Source organism: Salarias fasciatus, chromosome 10 (assembly GCF_902148845.1).
Source record: "Salarias fasciatus chromosome 10, fSalaFa1.1, whole genome shotgun sequence".
NCBI lineage: Eukaryota > Metazoa > Chordata > Actinopteri > Blenniiformes > Blenniidae > Salarias > Salarias fasciatus.
The window spans coordinates 21293391-21304478 of NC_043754.1; the positions used below are offsets into that span (position 1 = coordinate 21293391).

The 11088-nt window shown below is 42.7% G+C and overlaps 1 protein-coding gene across 1 annotated transcript; it reads right to left on the reverse strand.

Moving 5' to 3' along the window:
* Positions 1 to 1210: 1210 nt before the first annotated feature.
* Positions 1211 to 8103, reverse strand: LOC115395770 (olfactory receptor 2K2-like). The gene is made up of 4 exons (XM_030101414.1): positions 8090 to 8103; positions 2358 to 2738; positions 1646 to 1872; positions 1211 to 1566 (listed from the first exon to the last, which is right to left on the reverse strand). The coding sequence occupies exons 2-4, from the start codon at positions 2732 to 2734 to the stop codon at positions 1211 to 1213; spliced, it is 960 nt and encodes a 319-aa protein (XP_029957274.1). The 5' UTR covers positions 2735 to 2738; positions 8090 to 8103.
* Positions 8104 to 11088: the final 2985 nt, after the last annotated feature.

Below are 11088 nucleotides of genomic sequence, written 5' to 3' on the forward strand. Positions count from 1 at the left end.
TCCGACGGATGACTCTGCAGAGCTGACGCACCACTGTGTCCTCAGCAAAGGACTCTGACCCCTGACTTGGAAGGAAGCTGATGTGTGTCACGGACCGATTTCTTTTTTTCTTTACGAACGGAGTTTTGCTCTTAAACTAATAATAATTTTCCACAAATACTCTTCTGTGAATTAAATAACAACTTCATTTTGTTATTTTCCAAACAATATTTATCCATTATTTGTTTATGATTCAGAAGTGTATTCATACTGCTGGAACAAGTTGATTCCTCTTCTGTTGTACATCTGTCACTAAGTCAATCAATCTGTCTGTTTGCATTTATGCATAATTTAGGTTGAATACTGTGTGTGTGTGTGTGTGTGTGTGTGTGTGTGTGTGTGTGTGTGTGTGTGTGTGTGTGTGCAAAATTCAGATCACTCTCTATTCCCAAAATCTCTGCCAACCGACGGTCTGGGCGTTTGTTCCTTCTGGTCCTGGATTATATTTATCATCACAGAATACATAATTATGGATTGTAGAAGCTATTACATTTTTTTTTTCCAAAATGTGTTTAGTGTGACTTAACGGGACATTTTTGTCATCTTAAAGCAAGAGCAACAATAGTGACGGTTGACACTGGTCTCCTGCTTTGCAGGGGGGGCCCACAAAGCACTTGTTGTATTTAGGGTCCCTAAATGACCCTCTTAATACCTAACAGTGATGACTTGAAGCCGTTACAACATTATACACGAAACTTAATATACAGCAACAGTGGCAAACTGGCATTAGCTATCATTAGCTTACCATCAAGAAGCCACAGAGAGAGCTGCAGGTACACTGTCGCCTCAATTGCAGTGGTTTGTCACATAATAAATGACATTGCCAGAGATTCAGGTCACCTTGCTATGATGGCTGCACCCACGCCGAGGTGGTGCTGTGTTGCAATGGAAAATGGCCATGGCTGTGTCGAGGTGGGGCGAGGCAAGGCATCAGTTATTCCTTCAACACAGCAGAGAAGAACTGGACCAAACCTGACTCAGATATCTGGTTGTTTGGAGACAGAACCATCGACCAGAGGCAAGCTGATCGTCAGAATGGGTGTGTTTTGCATTTAATGTGTTTGAGACAATCAACTTTTCAGAAACAGAGCAAACTTGTGTCGTTTTACATCATTCAGAGAATTCACATCATCTTGTCACTGGAAATAAAGAGAGTGAGACACAACAGTCCTCAGTTTTTGTGGTGAATTCGTGCAGTGAAACGCTTCCTGACACTGCCTCTCAAGTCTTTTGTGAATATTCCATAAATGAAGGGGTTTACAAGTGGTGGAAAAACCAAAACCACAATGCCAAAGAACTTCTGGATGTCCCTGGAGACTGAGGGGAACCTGTAGAGCATGATGAGGACGACTGCAGCAATTTCGTAAATCACGTAGACCATGAGGTGAGTGGCACATGTCTGGAAGGCCTTGGTGCGGACGCTTCTGTCACTCCGTCCCTGTTTCAGACAGGCGCTCAGGATTTTAGTGTAGGAGAAGGCGATGACGAGAAAGACCCCGGTACTCAGAGACCAGGTCATGGCTAAACCTGTAAGACACAACAGAAGGTGTTGAGTTGGGTGAGCGCCACGGTTCATCTCATCTCTCTGCACCACATGTCCACCGACCGTAGATGTTACTGACGGGGGTGGAAATACACCCCAGCCTGAGGATGGCCCGGTTGCTGCAGTACACGTGTTTGATGGTTCGGCCGCACAGCGGAACGTTAATGTGGAAGGAAAATAAGACGAAGATGAGGAGCGCGGCGATGAACCAGGCCAGACCACAGCAGCTGTGCAGCCGAGCCGAGGTCATGATGGAGTGATACCTGAGAGGTTCACACACGGCGATGTATCTGCACGGAGAGAGAGGAAGAGCGCCGTTACAGCCCTCAGGTGTTCTGTTCTCCAAAACTTCATTCGTCCAGTGGACGGCTCGGAGGGTTGAGGAGGTCGACGTCGCACTAGTCTGTGTGCTGAAGCGTCTTTTCCCTTCAGCAAATTAAATAAGTTAAGTTAGAGTTAATGTTTGGATGTATCGTCGATCTTCATAATCCAGGCGGACAGAATACAATAACCTGGAGGCTTTGGAATAGGACTTAAAGAAACAAATCTGGGATAAACTGTATTTTCAAGACACAAATACAGCCTATAGGAACACTCATGGACATATTGATAAAATTTGTATCGAAAAATACATAGAAGAACACATATTCATTGCAAGAAAGAAAATCACACATACTGACTATTCTTAAAGTTAAGGAAAAGAGAGGCAGAAGACAAGCATTAGAAATATAAGTTTAAATTGGTGAGGATAGGGTTAGGGTAACCCTATCCTCACCTGTCGTAGGCCATCACAGCCAGAATAGTTTGTATTGCTGCTCCATATGAGTGAATGCAGAAGGCCTGGATGATGGCTGGGATGTAGGCGATGGCCTTCTGCCCCGTCAGGAGCTGCATCATGAGGCGAGGCAGGACTGCCGTGGCCCCCAGCAGGTCGCAGACCACCAGGTTACAGACCATCACAAACATGGGCCTGTGAAGGCTCTTGTCCGTGACGATGACCCACATCACCACACCGTTCCCCAGCAGGATCACCATGAAGGTGAGCAGGGCCAGGACGAAGAACAAGGGGCCGTAACCTGGAGGGACGTAGAAGCCCTCCAGCTCAAAGACGATGGGCTGCTTGAGAGGAATTCCCACTGTCAGGTTTTCCATCCGTCTGTAAAGGAGCAGCACATGAAGACAAACAGGAAGCTCTCCACACAGAGGAAAAGATTCACAGGCTCGAAGAAAACACACTGAAAAGTCAAAAAATAATCTGGAATATTTCATGAAATCACACCTGAAGAAAACTGCAAACACAATCTCACAGCACCTGAATGAAAGACATATCAGAATGAAAGAAATGAAGCTCTCATACGAAGAAAGTCTGTTGGATCCTCCTCTCGTCCCAGTGTCGCTGTGGCTCTGACTCCGCTGGGTTCTGCCTCTTATCTCTTCACTGTCTTTGAGTCAGTTTCAGTTTTAGTCCACCCATCAACTACCCCCAGCCCCATCTTTTGGATTAGCTTTTAAAAAAAATAAAAATAATAAGACTTCTCTTGAACACAAGAACATTTCAAGAGTCAACACACCGTTTGTACTTTCATTTCAGAAAATTTCATGTTCACACCACAGCATTTTGAACACCATGTCCACTCTCATGGAAATGGCAGAAACACTGAAAACAATGCCATTTTCCCGCCAGTTGTGGGTGCTGTTGATTGTTTTTGTAATTAAACCAAACAAACATTGTGTAAACGAAGCCACTGGTTACAGATTCCGGTTAAATTGTGCGCCAAGCACAATTTTCTTCATTATTGTTGCGTACTAAAGAAGATTTAGATCGCTGGTCTATCCTGGGACTCTCTCTAGTTGCCTGCATCAGTTGTATCAAAATGAACATTCTCCCCCGTTTCTTGTATCTGTTTCAATGCATCCCAATTTTCCTCATACAGTCTTTCTTCAAAAAACTTGATACTATCATTTGTGAATTTCTTTGGGATAAAAAGGTTCCTCGTTTGCGGATTCAGTACTTGCAAAAATCTAAGAAACTTGGAGGTATGGCTCTACCAAACTTTAAATATTATTACTGGGCTTGTAATCTCAGAGTATTCAAATATTGGCTCCAATTTGACCCTGTAAACCCTCCCTCTTGGCTTATTATGGAGACTAACTCAGTTAAACCAGTTTCATTGTCCGCTTTGCTTCATTCTCCTACCAGTTTTTTCAGTTTTCCCTTATACCGAAAATAAAATAGTTAAATCATCTATGAAAATTTGGCTTCAGTTTAGGCGATGTCTGGGCCTGCAGTCTTTCTCTTTGTATGCCCCTCTTTCTTCTAACCATGTATTCCAACCCTCTCTCATAGATTCGGCATACACTTTATGGTCAAGAATGGGTATCAAATTTTTTAGGGATTTATTCATAGATGATGTATTCGCTTCCTTTCAACAACTCGTTGATAAATTTGATTTACCCCACAACCATTTCTTTCATTACCTGCAGGTTCGGAACTGTGTCCGTAATATGTTTTCAACTTTCCCAAATGCTCCAGGAAATACACCTTTTGATGTATTTTTACAACCTATTTTTATATTGAAAGTTACAATTTCTATCATCTATAATCAGATTACTTCTGTACATCTGCAGGCAACAGACACTATTCGAGCTCTTTGGGAAGAAGATTTAGGGGAAGTCATATGTGATGAACTCTGGTCACAAATGTTGTTGTTGGTTCATAAATCCTCCATTTGCGCCAAACATAGCCTTATTCAATGTAAACTTCTGCACCGAATATACTTTACTAAAGCCCGTTTGGCAAAAATGTATCCAAATATTTCCCCAAAATCTGACAGATGCCAACATCCAATTGCAAATTTAATACACACTTTCTGGCTCTGTCCACAAATTCATAATTACTGGAATAACATTTTTGGAATGGTGTCAGAGGTAGTTGGTAAGTTCGTCAACCAAATCCTTTTATTGCCCTGTTTGGCGTAGTACCCTCTTCTTTAAATTTATCAACAACCCAAAAATCCTCAGTGGCATTCATGTCGTTGCTTGCTCGTCGAGTAATATTAATGAAGTGGAAATCTTTAACACCCCCTTCTTATGTTCACTGGCTCCGAGATCTTCTCTATTTTCTTAAATTAGAGAAAATTCGCTTCATTGTTAGAGACTCTCTCGATGACTTTTCCAAAACGTGGAATCCATTTTTTGCTGCACTTAGAAAAATGGACTTTCCTTTTGTACCAGACTGATTACACACTGTGCTGCAGGTATTCATATATCCAAATTCAGTCCTCTTTCAGTTTTAACATTTATCGCCCCGGGCACCCCCCCCCCCCCCCCCCCCCCCTTTTTTTTTTTTTTTTTTTTTTTTTTGTTTGTTTGTTTTTTTTTTGTTTTTTGTTATGGGTATATATTTAAGAAGATGTATATATTTTGACTTTTTGACTTGATATTTGTTATAATGTTGTTGGGTAGGTTTTGGTTTGTTTTTTGTTTCTGTTCTCTTTTTTTCTGTCTGTTTTCTATATTGGCATTGCACTGTATAGTGAGTTCTAATGTGTGTAACCATTATATGCCATAAAATTTAAAAATAAAGTGGGGAAAAAAAAAAAATTGTGCGCCAAGCGTTTGCTCAAACAAAGTTGCGTCGCTATGTTTATGTTCTTTCAGGACGACTGTTTCCAGTTAAGGGCAGATAAAACGTTTCTCCAAGCATCAATGAAATATTCACAGTTTAAACTTTTTCTTAGATTTGTGCACTTTATTCACATATTTATTTTATTCCAAAGACTTTCAAAAGCTGCAGTGAGTGAATTTTTTCCACATCTAATTATAAATATTGATAACCTGCAGACTTAAAGTTCTTATCAAGTGCAGAGACGATGATTCAACTAGTGTTTCTTTTTCTTTTGTTAAACTGATGAGGACAAAGACATGGTTTGATGAGATGAAGGTTGAAGGAATCCAGAGCACCAGGAGAAAAAACCCAGGCAGGCAGACACAGGCAGAACATGGAAGCTCCACACAGAAAGGCCCGACACCCTTCAGACTGGAGCGGAGCGAACCACTTCTCCACAGTGATTTCTTACTTGTGTCTCCTTTTCCTCCAGTCCTTCACTCCTTCCTCTATCTCTCTTTCTCTGTCTCTCTCCTTGGCGGCTTTTTTTTCCTCCTTTTGCAGCTATAGTATCAGTATGACCTGTACTTTCTACTCCACAACATTTTATAAATAAAGTGGAGTAGAAAGTAGTCGCCCAGGGATCTGCTCTTCATCGGGGAGAGTTGTGGTCAGACTGAGCACCACTCCATTGTTTTCCAGACTATTTTCCAAATCAAGCCGCCGCCGCCATCTGTAGCATTGGAGTATATAACACCAACTTTCCAGTGATGGTTGCTCTGATAAGTGACTGAGAATGAGAAACACAGCTGAAAAAAATGAAAACTGATATGTGGTGGAGAGTGTTGATAAAGAATCGGTGAGAAATCTGGATCTGTTTTTATAATTACATTCTCTCTTTGGTCTCACGAAGGGAAACATTCAAGAAATCCTTAACCAGCTTGTAGCAGCCAAACATCCATATCATTGTCGCTTTTTGATTCTTCAATATCGACTCTTCCTATCATTGTGAAGCAGAATTCCAAAAGCCTTGGATTGTTCACTAATAGGGAGGTTGGTTTAACTCTACTGAAGATGAACAGCACTTTCAGGGACGACTTTAATTAAGGGAAAAAGGAAGAGAGGAAGCAAGAGTTGAAGGAAAATGATGGACGGAGAATTAAGTTTAATAAGAAAAAAATATTTGCAAATTGAGTACAGGCAAATTATTTTTGCCTGTACTTTTGCTTTTGATATTTAAGTACATTTCATATGATGTACTTAAAGACCTTTACTCAAGTAATTATTTTGCAGGTGACTTTCACTTTTACCAAAGCAGATTTCAAGCAGAGTATCTTTACTTTTACTGAAGTTTGACTTTCAAATACTTTAGACAACAGCTGGTCTTTTCAGAGCTTCCTTCTCCTCCTGTAGTTTCTCCTTCTCTGCCTCCAAGATGCTGAACAGCCCGCATTGTGATCTGTGTGTGTTTCTCTGGACGGAGCCTCGCAGTCATGAGCTCCAAGTCTCAAGCACATTATTGGGCCAGATTAATTCAGCATTCCATAAGAATCTTTCACTTGGTGATACAAGCAACACATTTGGCAAAAATGATGTTCAGGATGTACATGTTAAGAAAAGTACGTTATCCAGCTGAAAATCCAAAATGGCCACCGGTTATCAAGATGTCAAGCCTTGTTAAATGCAAAGACATGGTTTTCGAAGTACAACTTAAATGGAAAGAAATATGTTCGTGATCCAAACATCAAAATTAATGTATTCTGACTGGAAAAACTCAAAAGTGTCAATTAAATTCCAATATGGCCACCCGTTTTAAGATGGCGGCTATAACGTCACTGAAAATTAGGGTTTTCAGAAAACTGCATGGCAAGCATGGAAGGTTTGCCCTGAAGTGAGCTATGTCTTCAAAAAGCTCAGTCAAACCCACCTATCATAGATGATGCAGACCTCAACATCCTTCAGAAGTTTTTCATCACCATTTATGACAAGCACAGTACCACAGGCAAGATGAGGCAAGACTGGACTTGTTTGCTCGAAAGCAAAGGTCTTATGTTGCCATTCCACCGACAAGCGCAGCCCTTGTTCAACGTGTGAAACGGCCTGCCTTCCAAGCTGCCTGCATATGGGGCCAGGCAACAGTTTGAAACATGTGCATTGAATGTCCTGCCAGCTGGGACTGGCAAAAAAAATGGTGAAGTCTGGCAGGTTCTCTGGACAACTCTTCCACCCACTGTTCAGACTTGTGAGCTGTTGACAAAATGTGGCTGCAAGACTGAATGTCGAGGACGATGCAAATGCTGTTGCTTCAGCCTGAAGTGTAGACAGTTGTGTGCCTGCAAATGTGAAGACTAGAAGGAGAACCAGTCGAAGCTGCACATCAACAGCAAGTTGTTTCCTGACTCAAACAACACGCAAGTCCTATCAGTTTCTTCTCACGTTGTTTGTAAAACAGAGAATTGAAGTCAACATTACCCGATACATTGATAAAGTGTAATCCCCATTGTATCATCATAATATTCAGTAAGCTTGAGTTTCTAATTGCAGAATTGGATTTCTCACTCTCAAGAACATATATTTTGATGTATAGGCCATCAAAATAGGATTACTCAATCAAGAAATAGTTCAAACACCGTTTAAAATCGCTTTGAATGGCGGCCATTTTGTATTTCCGAGTGGTTATAATGGTACTTTTTGAAAAGAGAGTAAGTTCTGAAGCACTGAAGAAGTCTGTACTGCCAACTTCAGCTCAGCCATGTTGGTGGAGCACAGGGTGTCCTCTCACAGGCTGAAATGTTCAATGTGGGAAAGCACCGAGGGAGCCATCACTGAGCACCGTCCACCATCAGCTGGACAGTCAGATTCATATGAATTCAGGTAACATGATGTCTGTCAATCCACACATCAGAAGTGCTTCCTTCAAACTGACTTCCTGATTGTGGCTTGTTCAACCAGTAGAAAGATCCATTTCTACCATGTAACCGTGGTGAAAGTTTTGCACTTTCCCTTGTGCTTTACAGACATCTAAGATCCAAACATTCTCAGGGGTGTGAGAGAGTCGTGTGTTTTTGTTTCCTGTTGTTCTTCATTAGTGGTTACAGTCATTAGAGGGGAATCGGCCTGCAGGGACTCAGCGGCTCTGCTGAGATCCCTCACTGCCGGATCAACAGTTCACAGAAACACACTTCCCTCCGCCAAGTCCGAAAGTTTAACAAAGTATTTCTATAGAATTATTATTTGATGTCTATTCTCCATCATTTATACATTGTAAGTAAGGTCCTCTCTTTGGCTTATGCTCTCAGTACAGTGAGGTTCCTTCAGATAATGTGCTTCTGTATGTCGCCACTTATCAATGATCAGTTATTCCACAATAATCAGGTGAAGTCTTGACCTTGAGACCTTCAGGACCTGGATTTGATTCCCAGTCAGGATCAGCCTTGCATGTGGTATCAATATTAGTTGTAACGTGTCCAGGTCTGTGTAGTCGGGGTAGCATGATCTGAAATATTTATACACACAAGTCATAAAACTGGAGTCAACATTGACGAGTTGTGTCATTCAAAAGACATCGAACAAGAGAGAATACAGTCAGTAATAACTATACTAATGTGTGTAGCTGTGTAGTTTGTACAGGTGTGTAGTTGTGTAGTGTGTGCAGGTGTGTATAGTTGTGTTGCTCTCTGGTCCCACTGACCAGCAGGTTAATAGAATTAAGAGTTGCACTGAGGCGTTCAGGGGCCGTGGGACAGAGAGCCTCTCCCTCTGGAGGAACTTCAGCCTCTTTAATCCTCACATCTCTCTCTGCTTCAAGAGTCCAGCTGAAATATTTCACTCTTTCTCCCTGAATGCTCTCTGTAGCTCCTGAACCTGGCTGCAGAGGCCTCTCCCTGATGTCTCAATGAACTCTTTATAAAATTATCTGAACTTAAAAGCTTCACCTTGAGACTGAGGGGCAGATTTTTGCATTTGATGTTGGAATTTCAGCAAAGTGAGTGATGTCTGTGGTCCCAGCTCAGGGCGATATTTGTGGAGCTCAGGAGAAGAAAGACGAGTCCAGCTGGTGGAAAATCTGCAGCTTTTGAAAGTTTGAGGTGTTTCTGCTGTGCAGCCACACAGGAACATCTCCAGAGCTGAGCACAGAGTGAAGGGAGCTGCAGAGAGAAGGTTGGACAGAGGTTGGATGTCAGAAGGCGACGGCAGCAGAGGCCTTCAGGGTTCAAACAGGCTCCTGGTTTCGGACACCAGTTGTGTGTTGTTGTGTGTTGGCTGTTGTTGTGCAGTTTGTGAGGTTCCAGCGAGTCCCCGTGTGTTTCGTCAGCTGCTGACACCATTCTCCTCTGAGCTCCAGTAAACACGGCCCCCCAGGACTAATTACCATCAGAAACTGTTGACGAGTCCTCGGTCATGTTGCTCACAGCGGACCTCGTTAATTATCGCCTCCGTTTCATTAACGGCTGCAGCGTGGAAACATGCAGTGATGAAACAAGACGTCCGTTAGGGGGCGGTGTGGTCCCCCGAGCTCCCAGCATGCAACAGTTGAAACAAAGTTTGACTTTGTGACAACAAGCAGCTCAGTGACCACGAAGACGACACCAGGCCGGTCGTGGTAAGACTGACGTCCTTCAACAGCCAGAAAACAGCTCGAATGAGGTTTACACAGTGGTTTAAGTGGGCTGGTACTCACCGGGACGGAGTTCCAGGAGTTCTGAAAACATCAACTGAGCGTCCTGGCACTTCTCCAAGCGCCAAGAATGTACCGGTTCGCTCACCAGTGCATCTAATCCCGGTCAGCAGATGAGCGGCTTTCCAATACTTTTCATATGTTTCTTAAATTGAGATGATGTCCCACATTAGGACTGACGGTCATAATGCATCAGGTCTGACAATCAATCTGACAAATACAGTGAGCACTGTGATCAGTTTGCAGGATGCGCTGTGATCAACCAGGGCCTCGGGATATATGGTATCGGAGAGGAGCACCAGCAGCAAACTAATGCAGAACAGAGAAAGACGGAGGGAACAGTGAGCCGTCCTCACAACAAAAGGAAATGCAGCTTCAACAAAGACTGGGAAACTCTCTGACAGTTTTAGTGAAGTTTGCCGAAGTCATTTTGCCATTTCACACGGAGGTGAAACTACACAGAGAGTGAGAGACTCACAAAAACCGTGTTGCTCAGGAGGAAGTTTCCTGTTCTGTGGACATGTTCCGGCTAGAACCCAAAGATTCAAATGCAGAGGAGAGAACAGCCACTGAAATAACCACTGTTCACCACACTGAGCGTGGTTACTTGGTGTTTTAACTCAGAATTGGTTTATTCTGAATGAAGTAATTCAGAATTATATTCATGAGCGTCATGTTTACATGGGAAAACGAAGGATTAAATCCTCTCTCACGCCGGGGTCTGCAGAGCGTTCTGATTGGACGGGGGGCGGCAGTGACGTAGTGACGTCTCCCGGAAGTAAACAGCATTTTTCTTGTCTTTCTTTTTCGATTATCTTTCACGCTACAGCTTTGGAAATACCCGCGTCCTGAAGCACCTGTCGATCCTCTCGTTTAGTTATATTCAATTATTCTAAAACTACTGCTTAATAAATTGTCACCATACGAGTCCAAATGCGGACCGCGGGCCGCATCTTGGAATATTGCGTCACCACGTGCGCATGCGCAGAGCAACCAGAATGAAGTGGCACCTAATTAGTGTATAATTCCAACTTAGTTCTGAATAAAGTTTTCAGGCGTTTACATGGTCATTTTAGAGCGGCATTAGGATTTATTCAGATTTATAGAGGAATCAAAAGTCCCATGTGAACGCATGGACTGTGCAACACACAGTGGCAGCAGGACAAAAGAGGTGGCCCTGTTACAAAGAGGGGCCCTAGCACCCACAAATAGAAAAAAAAA

Excerpts from the sequence above, each read along its gene's own strand:
- LOC115395770 (XM_030101414.1), bottom strand. The coding sequence starts at position 2,734 with ATGGAAAACCTGACAGTGGGAATTCCTCTCAAGCAGCCCATCGTCTTT. Across the intron at positions 1,873-2,357 it reads GCTGTGATGGCCTACGACAG|ATACATCGCCGTGTGTGAAC; the intron begins GTGAGGATAGGG and ends CTCTCCGTGCAG. Across the intron at positions 1,567-1,645 it reads CCCCGTCAGTAACATCTACG|GTTTAGCCATGACCTGGTCT; the intron begins GTCGGTGGACAT and ends TGTGTCTTACAG.